We start from the raw sequence: 20,000 nt of genomic DNA on the forward strand, positions 1-20,000 counted from the left end.
CTGCCTCCCCCACCGTCTGCCCAGTCAAACTGCCCCCCCCGCCCAGTAGGATGTGTATTTAAAATGAGACATGGGCAGGAGTTTGGGAATGTGTCGGGGAGTGGCGCTAATTGGACAACTCTTTCAAAGAGCTAGCAGGGCTTCAATGGAGCGAATGGCCTCCTGTGCTGTATGATGATACACCTGTTCTATGTCTGACTCTGCGGCTCAATCCCCGTTTCCATTTTTGTTTTCTCCACAGTTCCTCATCGAGCGACCTCTCCAACACGTGGAACCAGAGCAGCCTGCATCGCACCTCTGACCACTTCAGCTCCCTGGGCAGCATGGACAGCCTGGACCGCCTGGACCAGCCCCCGCCTGTCTACCCGCACGGCAGGCTGTCCCCGGCCAAGTCCAGCAACAGCATGGACCACATCGCTCAGCACAACAAGCGGGATTCGGCCTACAGCTCGTTCTCCACCAGCTCCAGCACGCCCGACTACACCCTGTCGTCCTCCCGCAGTGACAACTACTCCTCCACCGAGCACATGTTGAACAGGATGCCCCCCTGGGAGGCGGCCAGGCCCGCTAATGGACGGCAGGCTCCTGGCGCAGCCGAGCAGAACGGCCTGGAGGACAATCAGGGGACACCCGGCAAACGAAGGTGGAGTCGGCTCGCGGGCCGGAGGAGCCGCTGGCTTCCAGGGCACCACGGCTCGGGACGGGCCAAGCTTCGGGCCGGTGTGGCATGTTCCGGAGAAGAGGTTGACCGCGGACAGCTGCGTCCCCCGGAGGGTCTCCCCTCCCCCACCACCTCCCGTCCGCAGCGACAGCTTCGCCGCCACCAAGGTGCACGAGAAGGCGCACACGGGCGGCCTGAGCGACGGCGAGGGGCCCTCTCGTCACCAGGCCTCGGTGAAGCCTCACCTCCAGGGAAATTGGGACCCTGAGGGTGAGCAGAGGCCGGAGGCTGAGGGCCGGAGGCTGAAGCAGCCCAGTCCCTCCTATCCGAGAGACGTGTCCCCCCCGGCCTTGTCGGAGGCCAGCGGGCAGCCGAGTGCGAGCCGGCTGCAGTATTCCCTGTCCAGCACGGATGTCCGCCTCTCCCAGCCGGCATTCTCCTCCTCCTCCTCTCATCAGCGGCAGTACAGCGACGAAAGCGCCCTTTACCGCGGCGACGGGGGACAGGGCCCAGGCAGCGTCCGGCTCGACGTTTTACCACAGCCCCCAGGACCTGACAGCCGAGGGCCCTCGACATTACGATCAGGCCCAAGCCAGGCCAGCGAAACCGGCCCTCAGGCTACCCGCAAGGCCCGAGCAGTCACCAAGTCCGGACACCAGTGGCCAGAATCGTTATTACTGCGTCACCAGCAGGCAGGCCACCCAAGCGGCCACACGGCCCTCCTGGGTCAAGGTGGAATGCTGGGATGGTTATAAGGGTCACCCAGCGCCTAGCAACAACATGGCAGCCCCGAACCTATCCCCTAGGCCTCCCAGATACCAACCCTCTCCCCCAGACAACAGCAGGCTGGAAGCGGGGGGCAGGGTTAGGGCCACGGGGTCACAGCGGCTCAGTGAGGAAGAGCGAGGTGGCCACGCCACGAGCGCCGGCACGCTTTACGGACTCGATCACGGCACCCCCCAGCCCTACCAGCTGCCTGCTTACTCTGACGGAGGCCCCTACCAGCCCATGGATCCCTGCTGGCTGGAGCTGGGAGAGGGAGTGATCTCTCCCGACAGGACGCCGATGCTCCATTCCCTGGCTCAGGAAAGCCGGAGCCTGCGAGCCCCCTGGGCCGAGGGGTCCGGGCCCCCGCCACTGCCCGACGTTAATCCGCCGGGGAAGCAGCAGCGGCGCAGTGACCGCTTTGCCACCGCCCTGCGCAACGAGATCCAGATGAAGCGTGCCCAGCTGCAGAAAAGCAAAAGTGCAGCCGCCCTGACGGGCACGCCAGAGGCAGTTGCCATCGGCAACGAGCTGGAGGAGTCCCCGCCCAACTCTGCCTCCTCTTCCGATGGTTCCTCTTCCACTTCCTACAAGGACGACTTGAAGGAGGCCCAGGCCCGGGTCCTCAGGGCCACCTCCTTCAGGCGGAGAGACCTGGGGCCTGTGGTGGTCCCCCGCCAACCCCCGCTGCCGGACCGCCGCACGCCTGCTTACCCTGTGCCGCCCGTGACTCTGGCTTCCCCTGCCGCGTTGCCCGACCACCCCAGGGCGCCAGTGCAAGCCGCTGCCGCTCACCACCTGGCCCGCGTGGGCGGCAGGAAGAGGCTGACTCCGGAGCAGAAGCTGCGCTCCTACTCGGAGCCGGAGAAGATGAATCAGGTGGGCGTGCCCGACGACCTCCCGATCCCTCAGCCGGGCGCAGCGGCGACGGCCCCCCCCAGCTCCTTTGCCGACCGCCGGCACTTCTTCGAGGCGGGCAGCAAGGTGGGCCGCCCCACCCCGGCCTACAGCAGGCCACCGCCACCCGGGCGCCGGCCTGGCGTCGGCGGGGAGGCCCAGTGGAGGCGACCCCCCGGCAAGAGCCGCAGCACCGATGCCGAGGAGTGCCCGTCTGAGACTGAAGGCCGAGCCCGGGCCAGCTCGCTGGGCTGCGAGAGCGCCAAGGGGGCGACTGATCCAGGCGGGAGCTGGCCCCCAAGGAATGTTGCAACTCAACCAAGCAGGCATCCTCAGCGGCCGCCTCCCACTGGTTACCTGGATGAACAAGACCCCAGTGGGCCCAAAGCGGAACCAGAGCGGCTGGGCACTTTCGCAGAATACCAGGCATCGTGGAGAGAGCAGAGGAAGATCTCAGAGGCCAGGAGTTCCGGAAAGTTCCATTCTGCGGACAATATCCTCGAACAGAATTGCCAGGAGTCTGTGGATCCACAATACGTGCATGGCAGATCCAGATCCTCCCCTTCCTCTGACTTCTATGTCCAGGTAATCCATTTTACCCTTCCTTGGTTTCATAATTGGTGATTACCTCACTAAAGTCAGCAGTTTTTTATGTCTTAACATCACACCACAAACTCCCAGAGTTGGTGACACACACACAGCAGCAAATCCAGTCACGTTTCTTTGCCCCGAGGGTTAGAATCTCTACAGTGCAGAAGGAGGCCATTGGGCCCATCAAACCTGCACCAACAGTAATCCAGGCCCTATCCCGACGCATTTACCACTAAGCTCCCTAACTGATGCATCTTGGAACACCCAGGGGTGATTTAGCATGGCCGATCCACTTAACCCGCACATCTTTCAGACTGTGGGAGGAAACCGGAGCACCCGGAGGAAACCCAGACGGGGAGAAGGAGCAGACTCCGCACAGACAGTGACCCAAGCCGGGAATCGAACCCGGGTGCCCTGGCACTGTGAGACAGCAGTGCTAACCACTGTGCCACTGTTCCCACAAGGCGGCTAAATTCAGCTGGGCCTTGTGAGGGTGGGCGCTGGCAAACACAAGACCATCTTTCCACTGTCCCATTGCGGCACGGTAGCACAGTGGTTAGCACTGCTGCTTCACAGCTCCAGGGTCCTGGGTTCGATTCCCGGCTCGGGTCACTGTCTGTGTGGAGTTTGCACATTCTCCTCGTGTCTGCATGGGTTTCCTCCGGGTGCTCCAGTTTCCTCCCACAGTCCAAAGATGTGCGGGTTAGGTTGATTGGCCAGGTTAAAAATTGCCCCTTAGAGTCCTGGGATGCGTAGGTTAGAGGGATTAGCGGGTAAATATGTGGGGGTAGGGCCTGGGTGGGATTGTGGTCAGTGCAGACTCGATGGGCCGAATGGCCTCCTTCTGCACTGTAGGGTTTCTATGATTTCTATGATTACCCAACCGAACGACACTCCAACAATGGGCTTGAAAAGAAATGTATCTTGCCTTGGCTCAGAGCTGGAGGCTTGGGGCTTGCCTCCTGTCTGAACTCTCATTGTTCATATTGAATAAACCAGCAGAATCTGGCTACTTAAACACACCATCTATGATGGGGTTTATGCCCCACTGCAGCTCTCCCCGCATCTGCGTGGGTTTCCTCCGGTTTCCTCACACAGTCCAAAGATCTGCGGGTTAGGTTGGGTGGATTGGCCGTGTTAAATTGCCTCTTAGTGACCCAAGATGTCGGTTAGGAGGATTAGTGGGGTATGTATGTGGGATTGCGGGGATAGGGCCTGGGTGGGATGCTCTGTTGGAGAGTCTCGATGGGCCGAATGGCCCCCTCCTTCTGCACTGTAGGGATTCTATGATTCAAGCCTCCGTCTTCATCACGTTCCATCAGCACAATATGTCCTTTTGCCATGATATTCTCCAGCACAATGCACCTCCACAACTCCGTGCGGACATTCTCGACGCCCACTGGGGAACACGTTTCTCCTCAATTCTTTGTTGGATTTATGAGTGGCTAACTCACCTCGCTGTCCCCGAGTTTGGGTCCCTCCAGCCAGGGGGCAAGGGAGGGGGGGACATCTTCCCCAGGAGCTCTGACAAATCTCTCCGCCGTTTTAAAGGCCACCATTTGTTGTGACGATCAGATTTGGAGTCTGTAACTCTCAGCCTGGCATCAGGAACAATGCGCGGTGTGATAGCCGGAAGAGATTGTTATTTAAAATACAACTGATTCACCAAAGCATCCCTCGTTTCTCTCGGTCAGGCATCCAAGGATGTGTGAGGTTAATTTTTTCAATTTACTCCTGGAAAATAAAACCAGGATCATTGATCACACACCTGGAATACTGTGTATAGTATCTCAAGGAGATGGTGGCACAGTAACTATTAATCCAGTGGCCCCGGTTAATGTTCTGGGGACACAAGTTCAAATCTCACGACAGCAGCTAATGGAATTTAAATTGAATAAATACATTTAAGACAATAAGACATAGGAGCAGAATGAGGCCACTCGGCCCATCGAGTCTGCCCAGTCATTCAATCATGGCTGATATTTTTCTCATCCCCATTCTCCTGCCCATAACCCCTGATCCCCTTATTAATCAAGAACCTATCTATCTCTGTCTTAAAGACACTCAATGACCTGGCCTCCACAGCCTTCTGCGGCAAAGAGTTCCACAGATTCACCACTCTCTGGCTGAAGAAATTCCCCCTCATCTCTGTTTTAAAGGATCGTCCCTTTAGTCTGAGCTTTGGCCCTCTGGTTCTAGTTTTTCCTACCAGTGGAAACATCCTCTCCACGTCCACTCTATCCAGGCCTCGCGGTATCCTGTGAGGTTCAATAAGATCCCCCCTCATCCTTCTAAACTCCAACGAGTACAGACCTAGAGTCCTCAACCGTTCCTCATACGACAAGCTCTTCATTCCAGGGATCATTCCTGTGAACCTCCTCTGGACCCTTTCCAAGGCCAGCACATCCTTTGGAATGTTTGGAATATGAAGCTCGCCTCACTCGCAGTGACCATGAGACTATCATCGATTGTCGTAAGGGCCTATCTGCTTCACTGATGTCCTATAGGGAGGGAAATCTGCTGTCCTTACCCTGGTCTGGTCTACAAGTGACTCCAGAGCCACAGCAATGTGGTTGACCTAAAGCTCTCTAAATGGCCTAGCAAGTCAGTTCAAAGGTAGTTAGGAGTGGGCAACAAGCACTGGCCTTGCCAGACATACCATGAAAGGATAAAACAAGAAGATTGGAATCCATACTTAAGGGATGTGCTTGCCTTTGAGAGAATGCAGTCACTAGATTGATTCGGAATGGAGATTGACAGATTTTTGTTCAGTCGGGGCTTCAGAGGATGGGAGACCAAGGTGGATGAGTGGAGTTAAGATATAGATCAGCCATATTCTCATCGAATGGCAGGACCCCCAGAGGGGCTGAATGGGGTGTTGGCATATCTCAGTGGTAGAGCGTATGCTTGGCAGCATGAGGACCAGGGTTCGAATCCCGGTGTCCCCACCCCAATTTGGGGCGACACGGTGGTTAGCACCGCTGCCTCACGGCGCCAGGGACCCGGGTTCGATTCCCGGCTCGGGTCACTGTCGGTGTGGAGTTTGCACATTCTCCCCGTGTCTGCATGGGTTTCCTCCGGGTGCTCCGGTTTCCTCCCACAGTCTAAAGATGTGTGGGTTATGTTGATTGGCCATGAAAATTTGCCCCTTAGTGCCAGCGGGATTAGCGGGGTAAATATGTGGGGTTATGGGGATAGGTGGGATTGTGGTCGGTGCAGACTCGATGGGCCGAATGGCCTCCTTCTGCACTGTAGGGATTCTATGATTATTCTGATCTGCGTGTGTGATTGTGTCCACACATTATTGCAGCACCAGGATATGCTTGATCCCTTTCACAAGTGCCCCTTTACAGGGTAAAGGTGTGGGTAAGGAGCATTATTGGATGGCTAAGGTTTACACACCCTGAGGTTTCTTCGAAATGACTGTACACTGACACAAGTACCTCGAGGAGCGTCGCACACTCAGACCTTCCCCACAGCGAAAGCCCTACCTCAGTGTCTCAGCCAGCATGTACTGACCTGCCCCACCATCCCTGCTGCTGTGAGGCATCGCCGTTGTTTTAGCTCCCAGCCAGCGTGCTTACTCACCCCCGGGTGGAGGTGTCTCTGGCGGGGCCTCTGTTCGGTGCTCGCCCCTCAGTGAAGGTGTTGGTGAGTCGCTTTCCACTGGAGCTGCCGTCAGTCTGAGAGAGCTGGGCCAGGGGTCAACCACACCAGAGTGGGTCTGGAGTCACCCTGAGGTCTGACCAGGTTAGGCCGGTAGTCACCCCTCGGCCTGACTAGGTTAGACCAGTAGTCACCCCTCGGCCTGACCAGGTTAGGCCGGTAGTCACCCCTAGGCCTGATCAGGTTAGGCCAGTAGTCACCCCTCGGCCTGACCAGGTTAGGCCGGTAGTCACCCCTCAGCCTGACCAGGTTAAGCCGATAGTCATCCCTATGCCTGACCAGGTTAGGCCAGTAGTCATCCCTAGGCCTCACTAGATTAGACCAGTAGTCACCCCTCGGCCTGAGCAGGTTAGGCCGGTAGTCATCCCTCGGCCTGACTAGGTTAGACCGGTAGTCACCCCTCGGCCTGACCAGGTTAGGCCGGTAGTCACCCCTCAGCCTGACCAGGTTCGGCTGATAGTCACCCTAGGCCTGACCAGGTTAGGCCAGTAGTCACCCCTAGGCCTGACCAGGTTAGGCTGATAGTCATCCCTAGGCCTGACCAGGTTAAGCCAGTAGTCACCCCGAGGCCTGACCAGGTTAGGCCGATAGCCATCCCTAGGCCTGACCAGGTTAGGCCGGTAGTCATCCCTAGGTCTGACCAGGTTAGGCCGGTAGTCACCCCTAGGCCTGATCAGGTTAGGCCAGTAGTCACCCCTCAGCCTGACCAGGTTAGGCTGATAGTCACCCTAGGCCTGACCAGGTTAGGCCAGTAGTCTTCCCTAGGCCTGACCAGGTTAGGCCGATAGTCATCCCTCGGCCTGACCAGGTTAGGCCAGTAGTCATCCCTAGACCTGACCAGGTTAGGCCAGTAGTCACCCCTAGGCCTGACCAGGTTAGGCCAGTAGTCACCCCGAGGCCTGACCAGGTTAGGCCGGTAGTCATCCCTAGGCCTGACCAAGTTAGGCCAGTAGTCACCCCGAGGCCTGACCAGGTTAGGCCGATGGCCTTCCTTCCCCAAAGGACATTGGTGAACCCGTTTATTTTGATGGCAATCTGACAGCTTCATGGTCACAGTTACTTATTCCCATTTTATTTCCAGAATTGTCTTTTTTTTTAAAAACTGCATGCAATTTCTCAAACCTTTGAAGGCACGGTCTCTAGGTTATCAATCCAGTAAACATCCTGAGGGGAGAGAGAGGAAAATACTCTCACTTGGTTCCCCCCAGACTCTCTTGTCCCTCCCAGATCCAGCTGATGAGCCAGATGTTACACATTTCTTACTTTGTGACTCATGTGGAGTTAGTCACTGATGGTGACGGGAGGAAACTGTATTACACCACGTTGAAGCTCCTCTGGTTATATATACCAGCCCCCAGACAAGCAACATTAGCTGCTGTCAGTGTAGGAGTGTTTGTGTGGACTGTTCTAAGATATCCTGTGATCTTTCTGCTGTTACCTTAGGCATAGCCGCATGCACATGGGGGAATCGATGCTCCCCAGCCCTGGGTACGCTCCCCGGGGAACAGAGTAATTAGGGTTACCAATCTCACCAGAATTTCTGGAAACTAATCAATTGCTTCAAACAAATTACAAATATGAAAGTTAATTAATTTAGGCAATTAGATGTTGTTACACAACGCCTTTTTCATTAGAACATGAAAAAAATCATTGTGGTCAAACTTAAAGTAAAGTCTATTTATTAGTCACAAGTAAGGCTTACATTAACACTGCAATGAAGTTACTGTGAAAATCCCCTAGTCGCCACACTCCAGCGCCTGTTCGGGTAACATAAGAACATAACATAAGAAATAGGAGCAGGAGTTGGCCATCTGGCCCCTCGAGCCTGCCCCGCCATTCAATAAGATCATGGCTGATCTGAAGCGAATCAGTTCCACTTACCCGCCTGCTCCCCATATCCCCTAATTCCCTTATCGATCAGAAAACTATCTACCCGTGATTTAAACATATTCAACGAGGAAGCCTCCACCACTTCAATGGGCAGAGAATTCCAGAGATTCACTACCCTCTGAGAGAAGAAGTTCCCCCTCAATTCTGTTCTGAACCGGCCCCCCCTTATTTTGAGGCTGTGCCCTCTAGTTCTGGTTTCCCTTCTAAGTGGAAAGAATCTCTCCACCTCCACCCTATCCAGCCCCTTCATTATCTTATATGTCTCTATAAGATCACCCCTCATCCTTCTAAACTCCAACGAGTACAGACCCAATCTGTTTAATCTCTCCTCATAAGCTACACCCCTCATCTCTGGTATCAACCTGGTGAACCTTCTCTGCACTCCCTCCAAGGCCAATATATCCTTTCACAAATAAGGGGACCAAAACTGCACACAGTACTCCAGTTGCGGCCTCACCAGTGCCTTGTACAGTTGCAGCAAGACCTCCCTGCTTTTATATTCTATCCCCCTCGCGATAAAGGCCAACATTCCATTCTCCTTCTTGATCACCTGCTGCACCTGCAGACTGAGTTTTTGCGATTCGTGCACAAGGACCCCCAGGTCCCTCTGCACAGTCGCACGATGTAATTTTTCTCCATTTAAATAATATTCCAATTTACTATTATTTCTTCCAAAGTGGATAACCTCACATTTGCTAACGTTATATTCCATCTGCCAGATCCTCGCCCACTCGCTCAGCCTATCCAAATCTCTCTGAGGGAGAATTTAGCATGGCCAATGTACCGAGCCAGCACGTCTTTCAGACTGTGGGAGGAAACCGGACCACCCGGGGGAAACCCAGACAGTGACCCAAGCCGGGAATCGAACCCGGGTCTCTGGTGCTGTGAGGCTGACCACTGCAGTGCCCCGTATAAAAAATATACGTTTTTTTCTTTTAATTTCCTTTGTAGACTTTTGCTTATTAATTATAAGAAAAGATATTGGAGATGGCTATGTGGTTAAGAATCAGCCATCGGTTCGGAAGGAGCCTCCATTTGCTTTCCAATTGGTGTGGGAAGGCTGGACGCTGCCAGGCTGGACCAATGGCAGGAGTGTCCGGGAGTGTGCCAGATGGGAAGTCATGTGACAAGACCTCCCATCTTCCCAACCGAGCCCCCGAGGGAAGGTCACGGGGTCGGATTACTTCCGGGGTCACAGTTTGCACAGTCCTCGGTGATGGGGAGCTAATGTGTGCGACCCCGGAATCTGGCCACGGGTGACCGCGGCGGTACATCGTTTAAAGCCCAGTTGTTTGACCAAACTGAGAAATGCTATGTCAAGTTGTGACTGCTCGTGGTTGGCCAGGAAGGGGAAGGTCAAAGGACAAACAAATCTCAGCCAGGAAGCCCGATGGGGCAGCTGTGTGGAGCAGACTCAACTGGGGCTGATCTAAACTTCAGCTCCAGCCCAGAGAGTGTGGGAAGAGGCAGCAGTGCCTGTGGTTTCTGGGCTGCTCGAGATGGGTTGAGAAGGTGGTCACTGTAGTGGGAATTTGACCCGTGGATTGTACAAAGGTCCCTGCCTCATATTTTCAACTTGAATTCGATACGTCTGCTTCATTCGTGGACTGCTACCCAAATAAAATGAAACCCTGGCTCTGACCGAAGTGAGAACTCCTGTCGCTTCACGAGAGCCTTAGTACTGCCTCCTGGGACCAGGAAAACTGGGCAACGAGTGCAACCTTCCACAATAACAACTGCCTCCTCTGAGCTATTCCCCTCACTGTCTGGATCACGGAAGTCCCTGCTTTGACTCCTGGGCTGGGTCTTAGGCATGCAGCATTTGTTTTGAGAATTCCTGATCTAGGGAAGGGATGGGGTTGGAAATAAATATCTCCAGATTGTCACCCAGTAGACCTCTGCTGGAAAGATCAACTCGGGAATGTTGTCCAGGGTGTAGAGTTGACCGCAATGGACCCTCACCCTAGCAATCACCCTCCACCTTCACCATGGAAGATCTGGCCAAGTTAATGAAGTATGGCACCTATCTCTCTCTTCCCCACCCCACACAGAGGTGTGGCCTGACCCACATTGCCACCGGACTGAGTTGAGTTGTGCTTTCGCCTGCTTGTTTCAGAGTTTGATTTGATTTATTATTGTCACATATATTAGCATACAGTGAAAAGTATTGTTTCTTGGGCGCTATGCAGACAAAACATACCGTTCATAGAGAAGGAAACAAGAGAGTGCAGAATGTAGTGTCATAGCTAGGGTGTAGAGAAAGATAATGCAGGGTAGGTCCATTCAAAAGTCTGACAGCAGCAGGGAAGAAGCTGTTCTTCAGTCGGTTGGTACGGGACCTCAGACTTTTGTATCTTTTTCCCGACGGAAGAAGGTGGAAGAGAGAATGTCCGGGGTGCGTGGGGTCCTTAATTATGCTGGCTGCTTTGCCGAGGCAGCGGGAAGTGTAGACAGAGTCAATGGATGGGAGGCTGGTTTGCATGATGGATTGGGCTACATTCACGACCGTTTGTAGTTTCTTGCGGTCTTGGGCAGAGCAGGAGCCATACCAAGCTGTGATACAACCAGAAAGAATGCTTTCTATGGTGTATCTGTAAAAGTTGGTGAGAGTTGTAGCTGACATGCCAAATTTCCTTAAAAGTTCTTTACCCTTATCTTGGCTAGGGCTATTCCTCTGGTGGGATAATCAAATCCTAGACTGTCATCTCTCCGTTCCGTAAATCCTTGTCCCTTCAATTTGATCAAAGTTTTCGAGATACCAGGTGGAGCAGGCAGGGCCGATACTGAGGAAACTATTTCTGTTTTGAGGAGTCTAGGACGAGCAGGTATTGTCTCAAAAACAAAAGCCAGATTTACTGGAAGTGAAATGGGGCAACACTTGTACATGCAAGGGATGCTAGAAGTTTGGAACTTCCTCCTGAATCATAGAATCCCTACAATACAGAAGGAGGCCATTCGGCCCATCGAGCCTGCACCGACCACAATCCCTCCCAGGCCCTATCCCCGTAACCCCATATATTTACCCTGCTAATCCCCAGACACTAACGTCAATTTAGCATGTCCAATCAACCTAACCCGCACATCTTTGGACACTAATGGACAATTTAGCATGGCCAATCCACCTAACCAGAACATCTTTGGACACTAAGGGACAATTTAGCATGGCCAATCCACCTAACCCGCACATCTTTGGACACTAAGGGACAATTTAGCATGGCCAATCCACCTAACCTGCACATCTTTGGACATTAAGGGACAATTTAGCATGGCCAATCCACCTAACCCGCACATCTTTGGACACTAAGGGACAATTTAGCATGGCCAATCCACCTAACCCGCACATCTTTGGACACTAAGGGACAATTTAGCATGGCCAATCCACCTAACCCGCACATCTTTGGACACTAAGGGACAATTTAGCATGGCCAATCCACCTAACCCACACACCTTTGGACACTAAGGGACAATTTAGCATGGCCAATCCACCTAACCCGCACATCTTTGGACACTAAGGGACAATTTAGCATGGCCAATCCACCTAACCCACACACCTTTGGACACTAAGGGACAATTTAGCATGGCCAATCCACCTAACCCGCACATCTTTGGACACTAAGGGACAATTTAGCATGGCCAATCCACCTAACCCGCACATCTTTGGACACTAAGGGACAATTTAGCATGGCCAATCCACCTAACCCACACATCTTTGGACACTAAGGGACAATTTAGCATGGCCAATCCACCTAACCCGCACATCTTTGGACTATAGCAGGCATGTTGACACTGGATCGGTTGTTAACTCTCGGATTGATAGATTTTTATTGCCCAAAGGGATATGGAGCAATGGCGGGTACATGATGTGAGGTCACCAATCAGCCATCGTCATCTCGCGGAGTAGAGGGACAGGCTCAAGGAAGGCTGAATGGCCTTCTCTTGTTCCTGTAATCCTTCTTGAAAATAGGAAGAAATTGGCGGAGAACTTGCTCTCGGCAGAAGGAAGTGCATGGGAAAAGTAGTGAACCGTTGAAGTGTCGCCAGACGTTTGCCCTGTTTGCCAAGCCCCATTTTACCCTGCCAATGCCACAGTCAAAGGACTGACTCCTCTCTGCCCAAAGCTGTTTACATGAGAGACTCGGGGGGGGGAGGGGGGGCCTCAAACCCGACAATTATCTGCTTTAGACACATTCCTGAGTGTAGGGAAACCAAAGTGGTTTGAGACGGGATAAGTACAGGGTAGATTAGGGACAAACCAGGGAGTGTTGTGAACGGTGTAGGGAACTCGAGGTTGCACACCGAGCAATCTCTCGCTCCTCCTCCACCAGCCTTTTCCCACTTCCACCTGCACCAATCCCCGCACCAGCTCACAGCCGAGCTCTCGACACTTTTAACAGGGCCTGGTTTCCAAACGGGCTGCTTCACGTTGCGCGAAGTGCAGCTTACAGCTGCCAAAGTAATCGGTTGATGAGCTAAAACTTTTCTGTTGTCACCATTGGGCGGCACGGTGGCACAGTGGGTTAGCGCTGCTGCCTCACAACGCCAGGGACCCGGGTTCGATTCCCGGCTTGGGTCACTGTCTGTGTGGAGTCTGCACACATTCTCCACGTGTCTGCGTGGTTTTCCTCCGGGTGCTCCGGTTTCCTCCCGTAGTCTGAAAGACGTGCCGGCTAGGTGCATTGACCCGAATGGGCACCAGAGTGTGGCGACTCAGAGAAATTCCTGGTAACTTCATTGCAGTGTTAATGTGACACTAATAAAAACAAATAAACTTTAACTTTCATTCTGCAGGAGGTTCCCGTCGCCGTGAGGAGACGCACGGAAGGTTACCAGAAGGAGACAGAGCGTCCCACACCCACAGCTGGTGAAGGAGGACGGGCAAGTTTGCCCGCAAGGTGGGTAAATAAGGCGCTGTCACCCTCTTGTGTGCAGCCACGTGACATTTAATCCTCGAGCCGTAACTTCTTGCGGTCTTATTTTAATAAGCCTGGAACGCTGGATTTTTTTCATCCCGGGGTTAGAGTGGTTCCTGGAAGTTAGCCCAGGGTATTTAGCCGCTCCCACACTGAAATTATAACCTCCTGCAGTGAAACACTGTCAGATCTCTCCAACAAATTGGATCGGCCCCGCTGATCAAGCAGTAGTGCCACTCAGTGCAAACCCTGTGGATAACCCGAAGCTCGTTGACAAAAACAAAATGGCGGCCTGGCCATTTTGGAGGGAAATCAGGCGAACACTTTTTCCACACAAAGGGCAATCAGTCTGATTCTTCCCCCCCCCCCCCCCATTCCTCCCCACCAAACAAGACTGGAGGGGGGGGGGGAACTTTCAATATTCGTTTTTTTTTGTTGGGAAAAGGTTATCGCGAGATTCGGAGCGAAATGGAGCTGGGGTTGAGATCAGTCACAATCTCATTGAAAGGGCAAGCAGACTCAGAGGGGGCTGAATGGCCTCCTCCTCCTGTTCCGACATTGCCATTCAGTATTTTCACTCGCTCCATTACTTCACTGATCCCAGCAACATTCAAGCATCTTAGAAACATTCCATGTGCCGAGGCTGAATATGTTATTTTCCATCTTGACGCGATTTATTATTGTCACATGTATTAACACACAGTGAAAAGTATTGTTTCTTGCGCGTGATACAGACAAAGCATACCGTTCATAGAGAAGGAAAGGAGAGGGTGCAGAATGTAGTGTTACAGTCACAGCTAGGGTGTAGAGAAAGATAATTGGAGCATTGTTAGAGAGTTTAAAAGAGTTAGAATGAAGTTTTAGGAGCATAGAACAAGAGTAAAAGATAGAATTAGAAGGTATGCTGGGCACAGCTTGCAAGAAGTTGTCTCACTCCAGCGCCATCTGGGATAAAAAAAATGAAATGTGAAATAGAGTCATAGAGGTTTGCATGGAAACAGGCCCTTCGGCCCAACTTGTCCATGCCGCCCCTTTTTTTAACCACGAAGCTAGTCCCAATTGCCCACGTTTGGCCCATATCCCTCTATACCCATCTTACCCATGTAACTGTCTAAATGCTTTTTAAAAGACAAAATTATACCCGCCTCTACTGCTGCCTCTGGAAGCTCGTCCCAGACACTCACCACCCTCTGAGTGAAAAGGTACCTGGAAAAGTGGTAACCTAGAAAAGTGCCGTGTAATGTACATAGAATAGAATTGCTACGGAGTGGGAGGAGGCCATTTGGCCCATCGAGTCTGCACTGACTCTCCAACACAGCGTCTTACCCAGACCAGATCCCTATAACCTCATATATATACCCCACTAATCCTCCTAACCGTACACATCTTGGAACACTAAGGGGCGATTTAGCATGGCCAATCCAGCTAACGTGCACATCTTTGGACTGTGGGAGGAAACCGGAGCACCCGGAGGAAACCCACGCAGACACGGGGAGAACGTGCAGACTCCACACAGACAGTGACCCAAGGTTGGAATCGAACCCGGGTCCCTGGTGCTGTGAGGCAGCAGTGCTAACCACCGTGCCACCCTTCATTGGGGGTGTGCTGTGATTGTGAAAGATGCTACAGCAATGCAAGTTTGTCCGTCCTTTCTTGTAAGATTCGCCCAGCCACGTGTGGTCCCATTGAAAAGGCCTTCCCCCCTGCACTTCCTTCAACAAAAGTCTGTGCTGTTGTTTTCTGTCGGAATGCGGCCTAGTGGCCCCCTGGGCACAATGTGAGACGCACAACAATTAAAACAGCTTTGTTTGAATAGAACCGCATTTAGACAGCACACAATAAACATCCCAGATTGCAGCGCAGGTGTGTATTGGACAAAAAGTACTTGACACTGAGCCAACGATGGAAGCCAAACGCCCAGCCAAGTGAAAGAGCTGAAGGAGTATTTTTAAAAAGGGGGAATGAGAGGCGAAGAGGTCTGAGGCACTGGAGCTCAGAGCCTAGATGGTCAGCATCACGGCTGTCAAAGATTAGGTGAAGAAAATTGGGGGCGTGCAAGAAAAAAGGAATGAAACGGATTCGATGGCCTCACACAAAATGAGTTCAGAAGATATAGGAGCAGAATTGGGCCATTCAGCCCATCGAGTCTGCTCCGCCATTCGATCATGACTGATATACTCCGCATTGTAAGAAGTCTCACAACACCAGGTTAAAGTCCAACAGGTTTATTTGGTAGCAAATACCATAAGCTTTCGGAGCACAGCTCCTTCTTCAGATGGGGTGGATATCCACCCCATCTGACGAAGGAGCTGTGCTCCGAAAGCTTATGGTATTTGCTACCAAATAAACCTGTTGGACTTTAACCTGGTGTTGTGAGACTTCTTACTGTGCTTACCCCAGTCCAACGCCGGCATCTCCACATCATACTCCGCATTCCCATTTTCCTCCTTTCTCCCCATAACCCTTCAACCCCATTAAAAATCTGTCTAACTCCTCCTTCAATTTACTCACTGTCCCAGCATCCACCGCACTCTGGGGTAGCGAATTCCACAGATTCACAACCCTCTGGGAGAAGGAGTTGCTCCTCAACTCTGTTTTAACTTTGCCTTCCCCTTATCCTAAGACTATGATCTCTCGTCCTAGAATGACCCACAAGAAGTAAAGTAAAGTTTATTTATTAGTCACAAGTGGACTTACATTAACACTGCAATGAAGTTACAGTCCCCTAGTTGCCACACTCCGGCGCCTCTTCTAGGTCAATGCACCCAAGAGGAAGCATCCACTCCATGTCTGCTTTATCCATACCTTTTATCATCTTGAATACCTCAAATCGACCTCCACTCCTCTTGAGTGAGGTACACCTGTCTGTCCTGTTTTCACACAGCTCGTGGTGATTTGTGTTCGGGACGTCAGCCTTTCCACTGCCAACAATTTCAGAGTTGGTTTACACCAACAGTGAGGCCTACTCTCAGCAGATACCAGGGAAGGGGGCTGGGGGAGGCGGGGAGGGGGGGGGGGGTGTGGAACAAGGCACCTACAGCAGCACTTTTATCGCTGGTGTGGCACAGTCATTTCTGTGGAGTCTGTGTAAACAGCAGTGCTGAGTCCCAGCTGTAATAACAAAAGCCTGCTCTCTGGGGAGGTTAAGCCAGCCCATAGTGTAGTCATCAACTCAGTGGAATCCACTCCTGCTGCAATAGAATCCCGTGATTACTGAGTGGCTCACGGTTGCCCGACATACCCTGTGCTTCCTGCGCACGAACCGATCTGTGAGCCTGTTCTCATCCTGGCAGCAACAGCGTGACCTTTTTCATCCACTGCTTTGTTGACCTTGCAAGATGGCTGCCTCACCTCAGCAATCTCAGGCTAAAATGGCTCAGGAGAATCTCGGTGTTATAGGGTTTTCCGCGTGATATTTGTTTGAAACTCTCAACGAACCCGGCTGGGCTAAAGAAAAAACGCAGCAGATCAGTTAAAGCGTCTACTGTCGATTGACCGTGAGACATAGGAGCAGAATTAGGCCACTCGGCCCATCGAGTCTGCTCTGCCATTCAATCATGGCTGATATTTTTCTCATCCCCATTCTCCTGCCTTTTCCTCATAACCCTGATCGCCTTATTAATCAAGAACCTATCTATCTCTGTCTTAAAGACACTCAATGACCCGGCCTCCACAGCCTTCTGCGGCAAAGAGTTCCACAGATTCACCACTCTCTGGCTGAAGAAATTCCTCCTCATCTCTGTTTTAAAGGATCGTCCCTTTAGCCTGAGGTTGTGCCCTTTGGTTCTAGTTTTTCCGACTAGTGGAAACATCCTCTCCACGTCCACTCTATCCAGGCCTCGCGGTATCCTGTAAGTTTCAATAAGATCCCCCCTCATCCTTCTAAACTCCAACGAGTACAGACCTAGAGTCCTCAACCGTTCCTCATACGACAAGCTCTTCATTCCAGGGATCATTCTTGTGAACCTCCTGTGGACCCTTTCCAAGGGAGCACATCCTTCCTTAGATACAGGGCCAAAACTGCTCACAATACTCCAAATGGGGTCTGACCAGAGCCTTATACAGCCTCAGAAGACATCCAGGGTTGGAAGCAGTCGGCCCTGTGCAAGGCCTTGCTGTGGTGAGGAGTTCGTACCGTCAGGAAGGAAGTGAGGTAATGCAGGCAGACGGCGATTTGAGTTTTGAGCGCTGGTGATGCTCTCGCAAGTTAATCGCGAGAGCAGGGAGTCATGGGTGACACATCTGGGACAGCATGCAGCTGCGCAGAGGACGGTGCTGGCGTACCACAGCTGGAGCATCAACTGGGCCGGCTTCACACGTCAACACGAGAGCACGGGCACACACCTGCCCCAGCCTCCAAGTGTATGAGGCTTTGTGGGGGACAGTGAGAATCAGTGCTGAACACCAGAGGGCAGGCAAGATCAGCCGACTGCCCATCCTATCATGGCACTATTTGCTATCCATGATAAGCCATGAGCATTGGAGACGACTGGGCTGCAGCAACCCAAGACCCGGTCCAGTTAACAGTGCATGGCAAATTTGAAGGAAAATATTCTTTTTTTTTGGTCAGGATGTCCTTTATTTGTTTAGAACCTGAGACCAGTAGCTGTGTGGCTCAGAGCTTCTGAGGTGGGCTTTGTTATGTGTTGGGGGGTGGGGGGGCGGGGGGGGCATTAAAGCACACCTAGCGTAGGGATTCAGCACCCATTCATACCATTGCCTATAATGTTTCTCACCCGCCTGGTCTCCAGGAGAATCCCGGGGCAACCCGAAACCTTCAACCCAAGTCAAAGCTGTGTCGTCGTGAAAAAGAGTGAGAGCAGAGGGTGTTTTATTGGTTCAATGCAGCGCTCCCTCTAAACCAGTGGTTCCCAAAGGGTGCGGTGCGGCGCGCCACACTGGTGCGGCGAGAGAGGATGGCAAGTGTGGCGGGAAGATTCAAGGACAATCCAAGAAACATTTAAACATGGTTTAAACAAGCATTGTTTTATACTTTCTGGATGTCCCATGATCATATTATAAAGTAGTTGTGTTCTATGTTATGAATCAAGCACTGCTTGGAGTTGGATTTTTTTGTTTTTGAATGTATTAATAAAACATTTAGTGCAGCGCGAGCAAATTTTGATTCCAAAAGTGCGGCCCAGTGAAAAAGGTTTGGGAACCACTGCTCTAAACTGTGCCACAGCCTGTTCCAGTAGGCCGCACTCTCAGCCTATTCGAGTTGGCCGCACTCTCAGCCTATTTGAGTAGGCCGCACTCTCAGCCTATTCAAGTTACGCACTGTGTGCAGAAAGAGATGTCACTTCAATGAATTGCCCCCACGCACTCCAGAAAGAAAATGAGCGGTTTAATGCCATGTAACCTGAGGGCGTGTGGGGTTTGGAACCTCAAGGGGCAGGTGAACCAAACTGTGGGTTGACTGCACCTGGCGGCCCGTGTCTGACCTGGGAATACTCAATCCTGCCTGACGGCAGGTCCTGGGCTGATGGGACGCTCCATGAAACCATCTCAATATCACTCAAACGAAGGCAAAATTCTGAAATATAACCAGGAAATGGGAGTACACAGCAGCCCCATGAAGCATCTGTGACTGGGGGGAGGAACGGAGTTAGCATTTCAGATTGGCAGACTCAGTTCTGATGAAAGGTGGTGGATCTGAAGTGTTAGCTCCGTTTCTCTGTCTCAGCCGCTGACTAACCTGTTCAGGCCTCGCATTGTCCGGGTGCTGAGGAGGGTCCAAAGTTCCTTTGGCCAAACGGTTTTGGTAATCGGGATTGGAGATAAGCTGGGAAGTAACAAAGCAACCACACAGTCAATGAGAAACTGATAACCCACAAAATGATTGTGTTATTTTACAGCCCCCATTTGGCCGACTTCACTGTCACAGGATCGTAGAGTGATTTACAGCACAGAATGAGGCCATTTGGCCCATTGTGACTGTACTAGTTCTCTGAAAGAGTGACTCGGCTTCTCACTCTCCTGCCTTTTCCCGTAACCTTGCAAGTGCTTTCTCTTAGGGTGGCACAGTGGTTAGCACTGCTGCCTCACAATGTCAGGGACCCAGGTTCGATGCCTGGGTCACTCTCTGTGTGGAGTTTGCACTTTTTCCGCGTGTCTGCATGGGTTTCCTCCGGGTGCTCCGGTTTCCCCCCACAGTCGAAAGATGTGCAGGTTAATTTGATTTGATTTGATTTATTATTGTCACATGTGTTAACATACAGTGAAAAGTATTGTTTCTTGCGCGCTATACAGAGCATACCATTCATAGAGAAGGAAAGGAGAGAGTGCAGAATGTAGTGTTACAGTCATAGCTAGGGTGTAGAGAAAGATCAACTTAATGCAAGGTAGGTCCGTTCAAAACAGCAGCAGGGAAGAAGCTGTTCTTGGGTCGGTCAGTACGTGACCTCAGACTTTTGTATCTTTTTCCCGAAGGAAGAAGGTGGAAGAGAGAATGTCCGGGGTGCGTGGGGTCCTTAATTATGCTGGCTGCTTTGCCGAGGCAGCGGGAAGTGTAGACAGAGTCAATGGATGGGAGGCTGGTTTGCGTGATGGATTGGGCTACATTCACGACCTTTTGTAGTTTCTTGCGGTCTTGGGCAGAGCAGGAGCCCCATACCAAG

The 20,000-nt window shown here is 52.2% G+C and overlaps 1 protein-coding gene across 1 annotated transcript in view; it reads left to right on the forward strand.

The window, feature by feature from the left end:
• The first annotated feature begins 241 nt into the window (after nt 1–241).
• Nucleotides 242–20,000, forward strand: part of LOC144489010 (protein Shroom2-like) — a 63,133-nt gene continuing 43,374 nt past the window's right edge. Inside the window, exons 1-2 of the mRNA XM_078206959.1 lie at nt 242–2,908; nt 13,259–13,362. Coding sequence (XP_078063085.1) covers nt 1,073–2,908; nt 13,259–13,362 — 1,940 coding nt within the window. The 5' untranslated portion in view covers nt 242–1,072. The remainder of the gene's footprint in view (nt 2,909–13,258; nt 13,363–20,000) is intronic.

Source organism: Mustelus asterias, unplaced genomic scaffold, assembly GCF_964213995.1.
Source record: "Mustelus asterias unplaced genomic scaffold, sMusAst1.hap1.1 HAP1_SCAFFOLD_1920, whole genome shotgun sequence".
In the NCBI taxonomy this organism is placed as follows: Eukaryota; Metazoa; Chordata; class Chondrichthyes; order Carcharhiniformes; family Triakidae; genus Mustelus; species Mustelus asterias.